General features: G+C 52.1%; 2 protein-coding genes across 6 annotated transcripts in view; one reads left to right on the forward strand and one right to left on the reverse strand.

The window, feature by feature from the left end:
- MPP2 (membrane palmitoylated protein 2) overlaps window positions 1-19322 on the reverse strand; it is an 82206-nt gene that overhangs the window by 36801 nt on the left and 26083 nt on the right. The window lies entirely within an intron of this gene.
- Window positions 1441-14308, forward strand: CD300LG (CD300 molecule like family member g). Of its 5 annotated transcripts, none has more exons than XM_035027231.1 (7): window positions 1441-1571; window positions 2528-2863; window positions 5406-5507; window positions 6228-6483; window positions 7175-7287; window positions 9211-9263; window positions 12697-14308. In XM_035027231.1, the coding sequence occupies exons 1-7, from the start codon at window positions 1529-1531 to the stop codon at window positions 12808-12810; spliced, it is 1017 nt and encodes a 338-aa protein (XP_034883122.1). In that variant the 5' UTR covers window positions 1441-1528; the 3' UTR covers window positions 12811-14308. The 5 variants fall into 5 exon arrangements, with proteins under 5 accessions (XP_034883122.1, XP_034883123.1, XP_034883125.1 ...); XM_035027233.1 differs by having other exon boundaries at window positions 1443-1571; window positions 6399-6483; XM_035027232.1 differs by lacking the exon at window positions 5406-5507.

Genomic DNA, 19322 nt, shown 5'->3' on the forward strand with positions numbered 1-19322 from the left:
TGCAATCAAAAAACCCCCGACAGGGGCGCCTGGGTGGCTCAGTCGTTAAGCGTCTGCCTTCGGCTCAGGTCATGATCCCAGGGTCCCGGAATCGAGCCCCGCATCGAGCCCGCATCGAGCCCCGCATCGAGCCCCGCATCGGGCTCCCTGCTCCATGGGAAGCCTGCTTCTCCCTCTCCCTCTCCCACTCCCCCTGCTTGTGTTCCCTCTCTCGCTGTGTCTCTCTCTGTCAAATAAATAAATAAAATCTTAAAAAAAAAAAAAAAAAAAAGAGGGGCGCCTGGGTGGCTCAGTCGTTAAGCGTCTGCCTTCGGCTCAGGTCATGATCTCAGGGTCCTGGGATCGAGCCCCGCATCGGGCTCCCTGCTCCGCGGGGAGCCTGCTTCTCCCTCTCCCACTCCCCCTGCTTGTGTTCCCTCTCTCGCTGTGTCTCTCTCTGTCAAAATAAATAAATAAAATCTTTAAAAAAAAAAACAAAACAAAAAAAAACCCGACAGAGCTATTTTGAAAAACGATGTGTCAGGGCTCCCTCTGGTGTGCGTGTGTGTTTTGGTCCTTTAAAGCAGGATTCAATTCTGTGCTAAGAAATTGCTTACTCACTTTTTTAAATGCCCGGACAACTTAAAGCGGTTCGGGAGACCAGCCTTACAGCGCGGCCTGCAGGTGGCTCCAGGGATCCCGCTCGGCCCAGCCCTTCGGCTTCCCTCCGCCCCTTTCGCAGCGCCCCCCGGTGACTAAAAGCGGTACTGCGTCCTCCGGGAAGCGGTGGAGGAGGAGGATGTGTGGGGCCCTGGCAGAGGGAGCCCTCACCTCGGTGCCATTGACCGCTTAGCAGTCTGGTAAAGCTTATGGACCTCTTCTCGGAATAATTATCTTTTCAGTATACAAAATAGTACACATATGCCTAAAAGAAAGCCAACAATATTGAAGTGGTTATCAAAATGTTTATGTGTGTAATATAGTAGCAAATGTGCTTCATTAGTGCTTTCAATAACCAGTTCTAGTGGCAGGCCTGGTAACTAATTATTTTCCACGTACTGAGGAGCACATACGATATTTCAAGCTATCGGCGACAACGTGATGTGCCAGTGTTGGATTTTTTTGGTGACAAAGTCCCAGACACTGCTAGCACAATAGAAGGAAAAGATAAACCACTTAAAGGTTAGTAAAAGTCAGTATGTAATTTTTTCAGTCTTGGACTCCCGGGATTCTGCACACAGACCCTCTGGGGTGCATGGCAGTGGGCATGGTTAAGACCCCCTCCCCCCGAAAGGGTACGGGTTTGGGAGAAGCGCTCAGGTGGGTTTTTTTTTTTGGATGGGGGGTTGCGGTAAACCGCGGGGCTGGGGCGCACCGAGGGTAAGTAAAGGGAATGGCAGAGGCGCCTCCCTCTGTGCGCAGAGCGGGGACCTGCAGGCCCCTCCCGCCTTCCTGGTCCTGATCTAGTGCCTCTGGAGGAAGTTAAAGCCCCGCGTGATTCCGGGAGCTCCCAGTTCCCGCGTGTGCTCCTGCATGTCCAGCGCCCACCATGTGGCCCCTGGTCCTGCTGTGGGGCTGCCTTTTGCTCCCAGGTGAGATGGGGCAGGAGAGGGAGGAGTGGAGGGATGTGGGGCTCATGCCCAAGCTGGCAGAGAGAGGACCTCCTGAACCTACCTTTCATTCTTCTGACCCACTGCTGCCTGATCCTTCCAGGTCTCGCCTCCACCGCACTGGTCCTCAGTCTGCAGAGGGGCGGCGGGGGCAGGCACTTGCTGTTTCTGGAACGCAGAGCCGGGTTTTCTCCCAGACCTCTGGTTCCAAACCCTTCATGTTCAGGTGGCTAGGAAGGGGGCTTTACCTCTCTCATTCTTATTTTCCTACTCTACACCCAGCCTGGAGGCAGACAAGACAACTCCTACGTGGTTGCCATGGTAGACTCTGCAAATATTTCTTGAGCCTCTACTGTTCCATTCACAACAACCCTGAGAGATAAGGGATTTTGCTGTTTCACTCACAACAACCCTGAGAGATAAGGGATTTTGCTGTTTCATCAGTTCACAGGTCTGCCTCTTCAACTTTTTAACATCAAATATCAGGATGCATCTTGTAACGGATGACAATTGTTCAAGTGACGGTGATTTTTTTAGTGGTATATAAAATTATGGTGTATCTTACATATGATAGCATCTTAATTTCAGTGAACTAAGACATCATCATCATCATCATCATCATCATCTATAAATGGGAAAACCCAGATGCCCAGGGAGGGCAAGTAACTTCCCCAAGGTCACACAGCTACCAGGTGGCAGTGCTGGAATTCCAAATCCAGGCAGTCTGAATCTAGAGCTGCCCCATCATCACCCTTCCTTCCGTATGCCGATTTTAGGGAAACAGCAACGGCCCTGTCCCAGTTTCCCTTGGTGGGGAAGAGACCACCAGCTCTTTCCAGGGCTGCCGCAGAAGGGAGTGACTGAGGAGGAGTCTTCTGGTCTTGACCCTGGAACTTGAATCCACGGAATTCTGACCTCTGTCCCTGCTATGGTTTCAGGTTATGGAGCCGTGCTGGGCCCCAAGGAGATCACTGCGTTTGAAGGCAACACGGTGTCCCTGCAGTGCACCTACCAGGAGGAGCTGAGGACACACCGGAAATACTGGTGCAAGGAGAAGGGGTTCTTCCTGTCCCGCTGCTCGGGTATTGTCTATGTGGGAAAAAATGGCCAGGAGACAAGAAACGACAGGGTGTCCATCCAAGACAGCCCCCAGACGCTCACGCTCCACGTGACCCTGAGGAATCTCACCCTGCAGGACACCGGGAAGTACTTCTGTGGGGTCTCCAAACTGGGCCGAGATGAGACTTTCCCGGTCTCTCTGCTTGTCTTTCCAGGTAACACATGTCTCTGCTTCTCTGGATGGGGGACAGGTGACACAGAAGGGAAGAGGGACGGGTGGGCCGTTGATCAGTGCCGGACCCCGTTTCCTCCTCACCCCCAGGTGTAGTGCTTGTACCAACCTCCTGGGGGGGGGGGGCGGGGGCTCAGTGAGATGATGCCGGTCAAGTGCTTGGCCGTCATGGGAGTAGAAGCAGTGCAGCATGACCCTCGGCTGCTCTTTGACAAGGTCACACCACGCAGATCTGTTGAACTCCCTGCTCAGTGCCTTTCCTCTTTGCCCAGATGTGGAAGAGAGATTGCATGGGCTGGGGATGAAATGGGCAGCCCACAGACCAAAAAAGACTCCCTCTTTGGAGTCAGAGATATTCCTGAGGATCCTGCAGGATGGCCCACCATTGTGCAGCATCCCAGACCCACTCCACAGCGCCCCCCCCTGCCCCCCAGCCATGGCCACACTGGCCTCACCCTGCCCATGGTCTCAGCTCTCCCTTCCTGCTTCCCTTCCCCAGATCTTGAAGTCCCAAAGGCAGGTATGAGGAGGGCCTGGGATCTAGCCTCGGAGGAGGAGTTTGTTGAGCTCAGGGACACTAGGGGATTCTGGCTGGGGATGGAACATCTCTCTGGATGCCCAGAGCCCCACTGGATCTGCCGGGCTGAGAAGAGAGAAGCCAGAGATGGCCCAGGGGAGTGGGCAGCCCCAGTCTGCTGGCCAGTGAGGGTGAGGCAGGTCTTTGTATCCCATTTCACAGATGGGGGCCCAAGGCTCCAGAGATGAAATGATTTGCCTGAGGTTTCATGGCAGGAGGTGATGGAGCCAGGATTCAAATCCAGGTTTTTTTCTCACTTTGGTGTCTGCTCTTTCCCTCCCCTGGCCCCATCTTGGACCCACCCCATCCCCAGGCGGTCCCCACTGTCAGATCCCTGACATCCATGGGTCTTTATTTTAATTCAAGGAGATAGAAATAAGCGCACCAAATAATAACAGCAGTATCATAACCATATTGAACCTGTTCTCCATTATTTACAAGCTTCTGGTCTCCTCTGATTCTTATCAGTATTCAGACCTCCTTCTTACCTAGTGGGGATCAATTTTAGCTATATTTGAGGCTATTTTAAATTTTTACCTCATTTATAATTATTCATTTGTGCGTGATATGTGCATTATTATGTTCTCCTGTGTCAGACATTGTTGACCTTTCTCTGATGATATTTGGGGGTACAGGAAATAAAGGCTAATGACGGTGGTGTGCGGGTGAATGTTTAGCTGGGGAAGCTCTGATTTGCAAGGTCTGTCGGTTTCTGTGGTTTAAATGCCCCCGCCCTCCCCAATTTCCAGCCACCGGTAAGCTCACAAAATTCCTGAAAAGTAAACAGCTCTCCCAAGTCAGTGGGAGCTGTCTGCAGCATACCACTGAGTATGGTGACAGATCAGAATTTCTAGAAAAGTCAGAACAAGACAAGAGTATCCACTATCGTTTCTTTTATTCCCCATTGCCTGGAGGCTGTAGGCCATGAAATAAGACAAGATAAAGAAGTATACATATCGGACAGGAAAAGATAAATACTCCTTATTTGCACAAGATTTGATCATTTACTCAGAAAAATCAGAGAAAACCTGACCTCGTGTTAGAATAGAGAATGAATCACAGACCTGTACCCCTGAAACAAATAATACATTGTATGTTAATAAAAAATTGTAGTAAAATAAAAAAATAAAAATAAAAAATAAATAGAGGATGATGGGGACAGGGAGCGAGTCCCAGATGGCACTCCAGCAAGGAGGTAACCTTGGGGCACCCGGGGGGCAGGGGGAGGGTGGGCAGGGAACTCAGCGGTTCCAGGGGGGATTGGCCACACCACATTTCTGCCCACTCTGCCAGGCACAGAGGCTAGGCATCTCATCCTTGAGGGATCCCAGCCTCTCGGGGACAGAAAAAAGTGTGTCAGGCAGAGGTGGAGAGGAGAGGCATGGCACAGAGGGGAACAGCACGGCAAAGGCACGGAGGTGGGCAGGATGCTCACTTCATTGGGAATAGAGGGCAAATAGAGGAATGGCTGGTGCCCCGGATGGCGAAGAGGTGAAGCCGACATGGTGAACTGAGGTCTGAGTTTGAAAGGCTTTGAAAGGCCTGTAAGAAGCTTGAGCTTCAGCTCATAGACAGTGAGGGCCATTGAAACAGTTCTGAAGCAAGAAGCGATGGAATCCAGTATCCCATATCCAGACCCATATTCTAGAGACAAAACCAGTATTGGTGTGAAGAGTGGCGTGGAAAGAGCAGACTGGCAGGCAGTTGGGGACAAGGGAAGCCGAAGGGCTGAGCTAAGTGGGAGGCCAAGGGGACTGCAGGAGGGGGAGGCCAGCAATCGACTAGAATCTTCCAACCGTGACTCCTAAGTGGCTGGGGGGAGGAGATAGTGGAGACTCTGAGCAGAGAGGTGGGGGCAGGAAAGCTCCTGGCTGCCACCAAGGCAGGAAATCTGGCTCATAGTGGTGATCCTCGCCTCCCCTGAGACCAACCTCTCCCTTTCCCCTAGGTCCCTGCTGTCCTCCCTCCCCCACTCCCTCCTTCCAGCCTCTTACTACAAGGAGCCTCCAGCTCAAGGCAAAAGCTTGGCAAACTGAGCCCCCAGAATTGAGTGAGTGAATGGTTTTCCTGTCTCTCCTCCACCCCTCTGTAAAGCAGCATCCAGTGAGGGCCTGCCTGTAGCCAGACACTGCGCTCCGTGGCCCCCAGAGCCTGGGAGCTGTACGTCCGCGGAGGAATCAGGGGCCCCATGGGGTCAGGTCACCCAAGGAGCAGCAGAGCCCAGGGAAGAGGCGCAGCCTGACCGCCGGGCTTGTGTTCTGTCTGCTCCCCCCGGGGTTGGAGGGCTGAGCAGGAAAGGTAGGGCCTTGGACCCTGACCTCTGGACCTGTCCCTGCCACCCTGCCCTGCTGACCCCATGGTTGTTGAAGGAAGTCAAGGCCTGTTGAAGCAGAGGTGGTGAGGGTGGGCATGTGGCGACTTGCAGTTGTAAGTGGCCAGGACTGGAGGGGAAGCAGGCAGGCCTCTGTGTACTGCGTGGCCGCTGGAATGGGTCACGGAGTGGGCGCAGGGCCGTGATGACCCAAGCAGCGGGCACGGACGGGGGCCGAGAACCACACGCAGGTGTGGGGCGTGCCTGAGACATGGTCGCCTTGCTCACAATGGCTTCATCCAGGCCTCTCTTTGCTTCCTGGGGGGTCCTTTAGCTACGGAAGTTCTGAGAAATTGGTCCTGGGGAGGCTAGGGCTCAGGAGTCAAGGGTCAGAGGTCTGGGGAATGCTGGGCCTCAAGGGTCGGAGAAGGTGCTGAGGCGTTGCTTTTGGACTTGTAGCTTCTCCTGGTCTCCACCAAACAGTCACCACAACCAAGCAGGGGAAGACAGGGGCCGAGGCCTCTCCGTTCACGGGGACTTCCCCATACGGGCACGCAGGAACCTCCCCAGACCCAGGAACCTCTCCGTACGCGGGGACCTCTCCTCATGAAGCAACCTCTCCTCATGCAGGGACATCCCGTCCATTCACACAGCTGGACTCCACCTCCGCAGAGGACACCCATCTGCCCCCCAGCAGCAGCAGCTCCATGTCCAGGTGAGCCCAGGGTGACCAAGGTCACCTTTCAGGCCATCCCCAGAACATGAGGTGCCCTGGAGCAAGTGAGGACCTGGCACTCCTTCTTCTAGGCGAGCACAGCCTCCTGTCAGGGCCGCAGCTAACAGCACAGAGGGCAGACTCGGCCCCCATCCCCCCTCCGCAGGGCCCTTGAGCAGTGGACAACCTGAACTGCAGAGCCGGCAACCCTGTTGCTCTGGACACCCAGGCCCACCTGAAGTGAAGGAGGGTCCCCCGTGGCCCCAGTCCCCACCTCTCTCTCCCTCCCCAGCCACAGGGGCAGCCACCCCAGTTTCCCCGGCGCACCTTGCACTGGGCGCTGTGCCGGGCATGAATATAGGTTTTTTCTTACCCAACTGGAACCACAGCCTGAAGGATTGGTTCTTGGGGGTTATATATCATTGCACTCAGTTACTGACGGAGGCTTTCTGCCTGAGGCATCCAGGTAACTGCTGCCAAGTTCAGACCAGCTGAGAGCATTTCCTGGGGTTGGTAGTGGGGGCTGGGGTCCCTCCCAGTGGGACTGACCAGGTGCTGTGGTCCCCGGTGCCCTCTGATCTCTTTGGGAAAGACAAGGGACATGAGTGGGACACAGACGAAGAATGCCATGTGCATAGCATGCTACAGCTCTCTGGTGACACCTGCTGGGCTCCTTCCATCTCACCCACAGGGTCTCCATCCCAAAGATCCGCATCTTGGCCCCGGGCCTGGTGCTGCTGGCCCTCCTCCTGGCCGCAGGCCTGGTGGCCCTCGGCAGCTATCTGCTCCGCTGGAGGAAGGAAGGTGAGCAAAAGTAGAGGGAAGGGGTGGGAGGCCAGGGACCTCGCTGAGACCTGCAGTGCCCCCCACCATCCCAGGGAGACCTTGTGCATCAGTGTGTCCATCCGAGGTATGGGCATCAGGAGCCCTGCTCCTCCCTTCTGAGGGAGCCACAGGTCAGTCAACATTAGGAAAAAGCAATTCAAATGCGTGAATGGGAGAACGGAGGCTCTTGGCTTGCTCCCATCTGTCCAAGCTCATCAATCACTTCTGCCCCTATTGATCCCAACAAATCCATGTCCAGCCTCTGCAGGTCCGGTTCCTTGCATGACTACCACGGCAGGGGGTGTGGGGCGGGAATTCGAGACTAAGCCCTTGAACAGGAAGAATACTGTGGCCTCACACCCGTCGTGGTCTCGAGAGGTGCTCAGCTCCTGTGAAGACTTGGCTTCGAATCCCAGCTCTGCGACTTTTTAGCTGTGTGACCTTGGGCAAGTCACCTACTTTCCCTGAGCCACAGCTTTTTTGGATCACAGATCTAGAATACAAGAGAACTAGAACAGAAATAGAATACGAGTCCAACCGAAGTAGAATCCAAGCCACATCTGTAATTTAAACTTCTCTAAAAGTCACATGATAAAGGGTAAAAAGAAACTAGGGATGTTAATTTTAATAACATACTTTATTAGTATGATCTTTCCAAAACATGATCATTTTAAGTTGGAATCAACATGAAACTATTCATGATACATATTCCGCATTCTGCATTTTTTCTTTTTTTCTTTTTTTTTTTAAGATTTTATTTATTTATTTGACAGAGAGAGAGAGACACAGCGAGAGAGGGAACACAAGCAGGGGGAGGAGGAGAGGGAGAAGCAGGCTTCCCACAGAGCAGGGAGCCTGATGCGGGACTCGATCCCAGGACCCTGGGATCATGACCTGAGCCGAAGGCAGACGCTTAACGACTGAGCCACCCAGGCGCCCCTGCATTCTGCATTTTTTCATATTGAGTCTTCAAAACCTGGCGTGATTCGGAGCAGTCATGCTTCCGGTGTCAATGGCTGTGTGCAGCTCGGGGGGGCCCCCCCGGCAGACACCATGGGTTAAGAGGGTTGGCAGAAATATCAGTCAGAGGAGCTGCTGTGGGCTGCGAGTTTCTGTGTGGCTTTGTTGCTTTTATCTCCTCTAATGCTCTCAATACTGTGGCGTTAGAAACTGCTCATTACAAGCACCCCCCATTTTACAGGGGAAGAAACTGAGGCAGAGTGGTTAAAGAGCTTGCCCTGAGTTTGCACAGCCAGGAAGCAGCAGAAACAGGAAGATGTGTGCCAAAGCACTCTGCAAATTGGCAATGTTGTCCTACTGCACATGGCCTTGGGTGGGGGGCGGTGGTCCTGGGCCTGCCTCCAACTTCACCGTGTGTGGCCCCCAGGAAGAAATGTCAGCTTGGCCCACGTCCCCAGCTCACTGCAGAGGAGTCCGGAGGAGCACACAGGGTGGGAACATTCCTGATCAAGACCTCAGAACTTCTTAGTACCTTGCCTCTCGAACTGTGGTCCCCAGGTAGCAGCCGTGACATCCCCTGGAAGCCTGTTAAAAGGACTCTCAGGCCCCAGCCCCGGCCTGCTGCGTTAGAATGGGCATTTTCATAAAATGTCCTGGGATCCTGGATGCACCCTGAGGTTGAAGAAGCAATGTACTTAGCACATAGAATTATTTCCCCGGCTGGTTTCTGGCCCACACCAGGGGATTTCCGTGTACCCATCCCAAAAGGCTGGATCACTGCTAAGGGACTGAGCTGAAAGTCCAAGCAGTCTTCCTGCCCAACCAGTCTGCTTGCTCCCTCTGGGAAGCCCCTGCTCCCAAACACAGGGGGGCCCGTCCACCTCTGTGGGAGCTGTCACAGGCTGCTCCTGGCCTCAGGGTATGCCTGCTGGTCTCTTTCAGCTCAACTGGACGCAGAGACACAGAGGAACGAGAAGGTCCAACTCTCACACTTGGTAAGAAAGGCAGCCAGCCCGAAGCCCCAGCTCGGATGGCGGTGGGGCTGGGCATCAGGACTCCCGGGCCCTGTCTCTGCATCTCCCTACCTGTTTGTCTCTGAGCTCCAGGCAGGGCTCACTTCCCGTCTCTGGGGAATCTGTGTGAGCCCTGAGACCAGCCCTTCAGGGTACCCCTCCTCACCCTGACGGCCCAGCAGGTACCAGGCGGGGGTCTTCCCCAGGCCCAGCGCCCTCTTCCCCTCCCCATATTAGAAGCAGAGACTGTCAGAGCTGGATCCTGAGGGTCTCTGCGAGGGCTGCGGACTCATGGGCTCAGGCCGCAGAAGCCCCCCTTGTGTCCACCCCCCCTCCTCCTGCTGTTTATTGAGAGGCCTCCACCTTATTCTCTTACACATGGGGGCAGGAAAGGGGGGCTGCTATTTCCTTCTTTCTTGGCGCCAGTGAGGACAAAAGACTCAGGCCTGACCCCCCTGGGGAGGGGCTGGGACACGAATGGGGTTCTGGGCTTTGGCTTAGGAAGCAGCTGTTGTTGTCTCAGGAAGCCCGGCAAGGCCAGAGGTGGTGGACAGGAATGAGGGAAAGGTCACAGACCTGGATGGGGAGGGGGGCTGCCACTGTCCTCTGGAGGCCAGCTTGGGCCCAGCCGTGCGTCCTAGGGCGCACCCTGCCGGCTAGAAGAGGGGCGGGGGCGGGAGGGAGAACCTCTGTGCTGGGCTGCCCACTGCCACCCAGCCCACCCCCCGGGAGGGCTGCCTGGGACTGCTTCCAGCCTGCCGCACCTGTCCCCGCCACTGCTGACCCCTTGTCGGGGGGAGGATGGAACAGGGTCTCCCGAGAAGGTCAGAGATAAGACCTCCGTGAACATGACCAACTGAGAGTTTTTTTTTTTCTTTTTTTTTTTCTTTTTTTTTTTAATGTTTTATTTATTCATGAGAGTCAGAGAGAGAGAGGCAGAGGCAGAGGGAGAAGCAGGCTCCCCGCCTAGCAGGGAGCCCGATGCGGGACTCGATCCCAGGACCCCGGGATCATGACCTGAGCCGAAGGCAGACGCTTAACCATCTGAGCCACCCAGGCGCCCCCCAACTGAGAGCTTTTGTTTTCTTTGGTTTATTTCCCTTTGGGCTTCTTTGTAGTTTTTAGCAGGGGCTGCAGGTGGAATTGAAAGGGCTTGGGGTTTTCTTTGCCCACATTCAGGTCAAAGAGGGAAGGGGGCACTCTACTGGCTCTTCCAGAGAGCCCCAGGGGCGTGTAAAACTCGGAGGGAGGTATGAGGGCTCAGGCCAGCATTTCCCTTGCCCACAGAGCTCTTCCAGGAAGCTCCCTTTTCCTCTTTAATTGAACACCTACTATGTGCCAGGGGCTTTACCTGTGTGTCACCAAATCTTCATAACTCCTGCACAAGGTAGCTGTTATCATTACCCCCTTCTTACAGAATAAGAGACAGAGGCTCAGAGAGCATAAATAACTTGCCCCCAGAGACCCCGCGTGAAAGAGGCGGAACCGGGGCGGCGGAACCGGGGCAACAGTCCCGGTCTGCGGGGCTGGCCGCAGTACCCCGTGCTGCCCCCACCCTGCCCCACTGGTGTGCCAAGGGCTGGAGGAGTGGGGCCAACTGCTCGGCCTGCCCGAGCCTGTTCCCCTAGACTCAGAAGAAAGAACCATCCTCAGTCCATGAACATGGGATGGCATGGCCCCTGACTCCTGAAACAGCCCAGAGGGGAGTGCTGGGCTCAGATTAGGGCTCGGCTCCCACTTCCCAAGGCTTCCCTGATTCCCTATTTTCCTAGTGCTTAGACGTAGGGGCTCTCATTTGTGAAATCTCCTTCCACTCCCCCCATTCCCTCATCCTCTCGTCCCCTCGTCCCCCCAGCCCCCGTGAGGAATTCTGCTCTGATTTTCATCTTGGCCTGTAAGACTGAATGTATCGCCAGAGATGGCTCAAATGTCCACTTCTGCCCCCATCCCCTACAGCCAGGGCAGCGATAGAAGAAGGAGGGGGCAGTTAGGAAACAAGGACACTGAAAAGAAGGGAAGTGTGTGCAGCATGCCCCGCCAGGATGGTGGCAGAGGATAGAAAAAGAGCCCGGGTCCGAGGTCACGTGGTCGTGAGTTCAAGTCCCAGCCCAGCTGTGTGACACATGGCAAGTTACGTCACCTCTCTGAGCCTCATTATCCCCATTTCATGGGGTTATGCTCAGGAAATCATGAGATGAGACCCCCAGTAGGTGTCCAGAGGACAGGAGCTTCTTTCTTCGTCTTCGGTGCCCATCAGGCCATGGGATTTACCGGCTGGGACACCTAAGGGCAGCTATGCCCTTGGGAGACTTGGCTGGGGGCCTCGGCCGGCTCCAACCTCTTCTACCCCGCTGCTGGTCCCAGGATGGTTCCTACTCACTCTGGACTGCCTGCCTCTCTTCCCTTGGCTTCCTTATCTGCTCAGGCTTATGATTTGTAAAGAATTTTTCCTCTGCGGTTTGTTATTCGGTGAACCTTTGAGGTGTTCACCTTTGTTCTCCCTGGGCCTGCAAGGAACTGGCAGCCTTCACATTCTTTCTGCTTCGAGGATAGACATAACAACAAGGAAAACAAATGAATCATTCCAGGAGTTCCCAGGTGTTGAGCAGTAAAACATTTCCGTGAATATTCATTATAACCCTGAGGGAAAAATTCTTATGCCCACTTGACAGCTGAGGAGACTGAGGCTCAGAGAGCTTAGTGGGTGCCCAAGGTCCCTCTGAGATGTAGGAAAGAGGACGGAAGGGCTCTGACCCCACAGCCTGCCCACGCTCTCCCGTGGCTCCCCTCTCTTGCTGTGGCGGGTGGCCCATCACTGCTGCCGGGAATGGGCTGTGCTGACCGAGTCTCTGTTTGAGGCGCTGGAGTATACCATGATCAGCCTCGAAGCGCCCCCTGGGCCCCACGCCAGCCCCAGCCCGCGCGCAGAAACCCAGGGCCTCAGCCAGGTGTGAACGGAGGGCGTGCGGGGCGGGGGGGGCTCTTTCCTCAGCATCCGCTCCCTGAACACTGCCCCCTGCTTCCGCCCACCTATGCTACCATTGCCAAAGGGGCAGGCCTTTTCATTCGGGAGTCAGGACTCCCAACCTTACATCCTTTTTCCCCCGATCCAGAAAGTTCTTGAATAGCTTGTTGGTAGTCACAGTTTAAAGAGCTCTGACTGGCAGGATTCCAACACCTGCAGGCAAAAACCTGACCCTGAGGATGCTCTTGCAGATGGGGTGGGGGGATGTTTTGGGAGGAGGTGAGGGGCATGAATCAAAGCCTGGGGGTTCTGGGGAGAGCTTGTTAGGCTGTGCCCCTTAGAAGGACAGAGGCCCAGAACTGTGGAAAAGGCTAGGGTGGACCCAACAGCTACCTGGAGACCCCCTGCGGCTGAGCTCTGCTTTTCAACCCCTGACTCTTGTCTTTACAGACTTCAGAGGAAGAGGAAGCCCCTTCCCAGGACCCGGAGGGGGACATGATCCCAGGGCCTCCCCTCCACATGTCTGGGGAGGAGCTCAGCTTCTCGAAGTTCATATCAGTCTAGCGGTGCCCTCCAGGCCCGGCCGGCCGGGAATCTGAATGGCTGCATTTGCGCTAACTCCCATAAGCTTTCCTCCACAGCTTCAGAGCTTGCCTGCCAGACTCCGGGCTCTCCCCTGCCATCCCCAGGCCCTCCTCCTGCATGCCCAGCCTGACCCGGAAGTCTTTGTCAGCCCCGGGGCCTGCAGTGGTGGCCTCACAGAATGAGTGGGACCCTGGGACCTCCTCGGTATGTGCACATTGGGGCAGGGCGTGCAGCTGGAGCTCGCCAGAGCCAGGCAAGGCTCAGGAGATCTGGTCTGAGTTTGTATCCGTTACAAGAAATCCTCTGTGGCCGGGTGCCCAGCAAAAGACCCCCACCTTCTTCTCCCTTCCTTCCATCCTGACTCAGCACCACTTTCTCCTGCATAAGTGGGCGAGGAGGAGGAGCATGCTGGGAATAGATGGGGTTCTGAGTTCTCAAAATGGGACTGCATCCCAGTCCTTCGGGAGGCTGGTTAAAAATGTGACTCCTGGGCTCTACCAAGACCTACCAAAACCCTCTCTGGGGCTGGACCCACAGCTTTGCATTTCTAACTAGTGTCCGATGACTCTAATACTTGAATTTGAGAAGCAGTAGATTCAGGTTCATCCACGTTAGAGTCTGCATTTGGTGTGTGGGGTCTCCCACCTGCCCCCCCCCCATAGGGGCTTCTCTGCCTAAGACACCATGACCCAGCTAGGGGCTTTCCTGGGCCGGTCCGAGTCCAGGCCCAGGTCAGGTGCGCATTGGAAAGGGGTGAGCCCAGGACTGACGGAGGGGTTACATTTCCGAGCTCCCCACCCAGCCCTGCATCCCAGGCTTTGGAAGGAGGCCGGAGAAAAGCTTGGCTCCTTCCCTGTTGAGAAAGGGTTAATTGCCTGTGGGTTGGGGTTAGGGAGGGGTAGGAAAGCACAGGGTGTGGGTGGGCATCTAAAAGGCAGGAGAGAGAGGACAGGGCAGGAACCTAGGAGGAACCTGAAGGTGACTCTGAGTCTGGCCCCCTGGAGATCAGGAAGCAGGAGGGGGTAGAATAACAGGATTGCTATTTTTTTCTTTTTTGACTTTCTTTAAAAAGTGAAATGGGTGGTTCCTCAGTATACAAAAGTTAGAACCATGGCGGGGAGGAGAAGAAAATTCACTCAGGCTCACCATTCCCCCAGATAATCACAGCTGCGTTTTGTTCCATTTCCTTCCTGTTTTTTTACTCCACATCATTTGCTGGTGTTCTCTGACAAATTAGTTTGTATATACAACTTTAGATCCTGCTTTTTCCACGTAATTTTTTTTTTTTAAGATTTCTATTTGTAAGTAATCTCGACACCCAACGTGGTGCTCAAACTCACAACCCCAAGATCAAGAGTCGCACGCTCCACTGACTGAGCAGCCAGGCGCCTGCCCACTTAATTCTTATAAACATTTCTCCATGTTTTACCAACGTTTATAAATAAAATGTGCATCAGCTCTCTGATATTTCCTCACAGTGCGCCTCCATTTATTTCAATTCTCTCTCATTAGATAATTTGTTTCTATTTTTGCTATTATAAATAACAGCATGATGAGTCTTCCCACAAGGCTTGATTTGCATTTGGAGACTTCTTGTAGAAGCATTTGTGTGCATGGAAGTGCCAGGTCATAGGGTGTGAACATTTTTGACGTTACCAATACCCACTGCTGAACAGCTTTCTGAAATGACAGAAGCAATTTCACTCCCACCAGGGCCTTCCAAGAAGCATTTCTCAAAGTCCTCACCAACGTCTACACCTGTCGCTGTGGGTATGGCAGGAGGAGCCACGAAGGAATGCCCCTGCAGTGAGGACCTAGGGGGCTGGGCAAGGTAGAGCAGGTCTGATAAACCAAGGGAAACTCTCCAGAAGGTGCCAGCCACTGCCCCAGGTCCCCAGGGTTGGGTGAACTCCTCTTACCTTCTCCAGGTGGAGAGGGAGCCCTGGGTGTGAGCTCTGGGGTCTCTGCCCAGGATCTGGGCACAGTGTGTGCCCAGATGTTGGGGGAGGTAGGGAACACCAAGTTTCAGGTGGTGTCAGAGAGACCCCAAAATCTCACCCTGTGAAAAATCCCTCAGCTGGAAGGTGGTAAGAATTGGGGCTGCCCAGTGGGGAAAGAACGTCCTCTCAACCTGTCACCCGCTGCAACCAGGGCTTCCTGGGGACCAGGGGTGGTCAGCCAGGTCATCCCACTACCACCCCTTGCCCATTTGCAGACCATTGTGCCAACTAAACAGATCTATGTCTTTTGAGAGGCCCAGCTCTCTCCAAGGCAACCTAGGGTTGGCATCCTTGGGATTCCGAGTTTCCACGGATTTATCAGATACTCAAGTACCCTCCATAGACATTTGCTCACTCCCTTAACGCCCGCTGCTGCCACCGTGTGGGCCCAGTCCCGCCCTCCAGGCAGGGGAGAAAGACCACTCCTTTACCAGTTGCCACTTTGCAACCCTCCATCTTGAAACACCTTAGTTTTATGTTTGTACATACAACTTCTCTACTTGTCTCAGTATTCTGCAGTCTGGCCTGACTGGCCCCTGGCCATGAACTACTTGTTTTCCTGTTTGCTGTAAATTCTTGTATATGTGAATTCATGCCTTTCATCGGTTCTAGGAAATTCTCCTCAAATATTATCTGCTCTCCATCACTTTTAAAAATCTTGCCACTGGCCAGAATAAAATTTTTCTAGACCCTCTCTTTATCACTGCCATATCTCTTAACCTCTCCTTCATATTTCCCTCATCTCTTTGTTCTGCACTCTATGTCATTTCTACCAGTTTAATACTTCTCAAATCTGAATATGCCTACAAACCACAAGGAATCTTGTTAAACTTCAGATTCTGACTCAGTAGTTCTGGGGGGAGCCTGAGAGTCTGCATTTCTAAGAAGCTCTCAGGGCTGATGATGCTGCGGGTCCAAGCACCATACTTAGGGGAACAACTTTCTGGTTCACTAATCTCTATTCAGTTGTGTTTAATTGGCTGTTAAACCCCCCAAAATTTGTCTTTATTTTCATCCTTGTATTTTTTATTTTGAAAAGTTCTGAATGGTTCTCTTTCAAACCTAACTAGTCATTCTAGAGTCTTGTTGCTTGTTAATTTTTTAATGCCATCTTTTATTCCATTAAATATTTTATACACACATAGTTTACATTTTGTGCCTAATATCAAAATTCCCTGGAGATATAAATATGCTATTGTTTATGTTGACTATCACTCATAGTGGTTTGTTCCTTTTTATTTTGTGATCTCATAATGTGAGCTCATGTTTGGATGATTTCCATCTGGGGGGCTGAAATTGAGGATACCTTCCTCCAGAGAGGATCTGCATTTGTTTCTGTCAGGGGCCAGGATACCAACTTGGGACCAGATTAGTGCCTTCCCAGATCCCTAATTTACCAACACCTCAGGTTGCCCCTGGCTTTATATTTAATTTTCCAAATGTGATGTTAATATTGTCATTTGCCTTTTAGGGTAACTCCACCTTTCCTGTCCACTCACCATGCCTCTTGGATATTTCCCTTCCCACAAGCTCAGCAACACAGTAAAACTTGTTTTATGTACAATCCCATTGTTTAAAAGCACATGGTACCTTGATCACCACTCTGCCTGAACCAGATTCTCACTCCCATTTCACAGGCACTATGTATCCCTTACATCTTTGTGTAACTCCGGGGAAAGGAGGAAGCCCTCCAAAACAGGATTGAGATTTCATTTCTTTCTACTCTAATGAGTAGAGACTCAGGGAAAGATCTGATTCAAGTTAGGAAAAAGCAGGGGGGGGGCAGTATTTCTTAAATTGGCATGTGATAAAATAAAATTCACAATCACATCAGAATAAATGATAATTCTTAAACTTAAATATATTCAGCTTAATGATAAGCTTTCTGCTTTGTTCTTAATTTCCTCATATTGTCACAGGTGAGATGGTCCACAGACCAGTGCTTGGGTATCTCTACCACATGGTATGAGGGTAGGATTATGGGGAACCGCAGAGAGAGGAAGATCTGTTTCTGGAAGGAAGACCAAACCCTGAAAAAATGGGTGGGGTGGGACCTACACACTTAGATAATTTGTGAAATTGTCAGGCATTGTGCCAAGACTTGTGAAAGTGAAAAAAGAGGGAAGACAAATATAAGCCACACCCAGATGCTGCCTACACGTCCCTTTCTCCTTCCTGGGTGGGGATGATGGTCAGAGGGGCACACTCACGCCTCACACCTGCCACATCTGGTTCTTATTGTGGCTCCAGCATGGTCTTTTTTGAGGACATCTGGCTGCTCCCATGAGCTGGGGCTAGATCTCTCAGTGGATTTAATTACACAGATGCCTTGCGTTTTGTACTAGGGTTGCTATTGTGAACAGGGTCTTTTTTTGTTTTTTCCTATTACGTCTTCTAATAAATCATCCAGTTACTTAAAAAATAATGGCATGGTACCTTAAGTATTAATTCAACACCATCTTCTGAGCACCATTGAGTGGGGCACGGTCCCTACATCCAGAGGCCCAGAGTCTGAGGGAGCAGAGAGGACGACAGTCCCCATCAGGACGCTGTGATAAGCTGTTTCGGGAGCGCCAAGAAGAGGCTCCTTGATCAGATCAGCCCATGGAGGAGTCACAAAGCATTTCCAAGAGGTGATGATGCTGGAGTAAATTCTCAAAAATAAGGTAATGTTTGATAAGCAAACGAATGAATGCTTGTCACACACTGAAAAACTATTGGTATTTTGGTTCTTGAATTTGCTTGCCTACTACTGAATCCTCATCTGAGTGTGTATGCGCATGTGTGAGGCGATGGCGGGGAACTGGAGCTTCTGCTTAAGGCACGGATCACCTAATTCTCGTCTATCTTCCATTCACAAATTTTTAAGTTAGTAAGGGAACACCCGTCGCCCTTAGTCTGTCAGCCTACTTTGGCTTTGGGCCAGACTTAAGACACTTAAAATTGCTGGGATAGACTAGGGCCCTTATTTTGGCTTACCTGGGGGCTAAGGTGTGTCTTCACATACTCACTTAATGCAGAGAATGAAGCTGTGCTCTCCAAAGTGGGGCAAGAGACCAGGAGGGAATGAGAATCTACGAAGCCAATCTCGGCTGTGTTGTGCCTTCTTCAGGTCTTGTTTCTTCTCTGCAAAAAGGACTCTCGGGCCAACACATGTGTGGTCTCACCTCCTACGCATTGAGACTCAAACCCTGTTCAAAAGGCAGGGCATCTGTGGAATTAAACCCACTGAGAGATTTAACCCAAACTTTGAGATTTCACAGATCAGTAACACTTTCAAAATATATTTTATCAACTTCTACATCTAGAAACAAGCAAAAAAATTTAAATATCTCATCCCTTTTATAAAAAGAAGACCATTTTAACCCCAAAGAGTAGGGGCTGGGGAGGAGAATCTCGGGATAAAGGGCAGTCCTTTCAAAGGAAAGAATTTTGTTTTATGAGAAAGTCAGTGTTCTCCTTGGTATCAGGCTGCTGCTGACTGGAGACCGTGCCAGTCTGACCAGCGCTGCTTGGCAGACAGGTGAGTGGGGGCCCTGGGCTGGAAGGAGACCCGAGTACAGGGGAGACAGACTATGGTCCTGCAGGAAAAGACCGAAGAGTAAGAACCCTCCCCAATTAATGTTCCAATTTCATGCAATTCCAATTAGGATCCCCATAGGAAAAGGGTGTACTCTGACCAAATGATCCTAGAGTTCTCTTTCTAGAAAAAATAAGAAAGTATTACTAAGAAAAAATATCGCTGATCAAAGGAGTAATTGGAAACTTTTTTCACCAGATAGTAAAACATAGAGGTTTCTAAATAATTAAAACCTTGATAATAGCAATTAGATTAGATAAGTAGATCAATGGGACAAGCTAGATAGTCCTCCCTGCTCCTTTGCATAGCCTGCTCAGTCTCTCCCAGAGCTGTGGGGTCACCACCCAAACCCAGTCCTGAGGGAGGAGGGGCCAGAGCTGTGTGAGCTTTAGGGTGCTGATGCCCTCAACCACCTGGAATGCCTGGATCTCTCAAACAGTTGAATCTGGGGATGGCAACGTAGCCCACACTTCCCCTCATGGTTCCCTTTCTTATCCCATGTTCCTCCTCCAACAGTGCCTTCCTCCCCTAAGTGTGCCCCACCCCAGGCCCTATCAATCCCCCTCCATCTTTGGGAGGTAGCACACAGGGAGAAAACCCCAGCCTGAGAACCAGGAGTCCAGGGGTCTGTTCCAGCTCTGCCAGTGACTTTCAGTGTGACATTGGACAAAAGCCCATCACCTCTGTAGGTCAGTTTCCCAACTATAATATGATAAGAATCCATTCTGCCCTACGAACCATATGCTACTGTGCCAGGAAGGAAAAGGAATTAAAAAAAAAAAAAAACTGGTAGCAGAATTCCTCTTAGAAATTCAAATATCTTTAGTAGGAAACTACCTTGATGTTAATTTGGGGCTAAAAGGAGAGTTCCTCCACTCCCAAGGGTATGACGAAAATGGATGAGCAGTGGT

The sequence above is a fragment of the Mirounga leonina genome, unplaced genomic scaffold (assembly GCF_011800145.1).
Source record: "Mirounga leonina isolate KUSES-001 unplaced genomic scaffold, KU_Mleo_1.0 Mir_200, whole genome shotgun sequence".
Lineage (NCBI taxonomy): Eukaryota > Metazoa > Chordata > Mammalia > Carnivora > Phocidae > Mirounga > Mirounga leonina.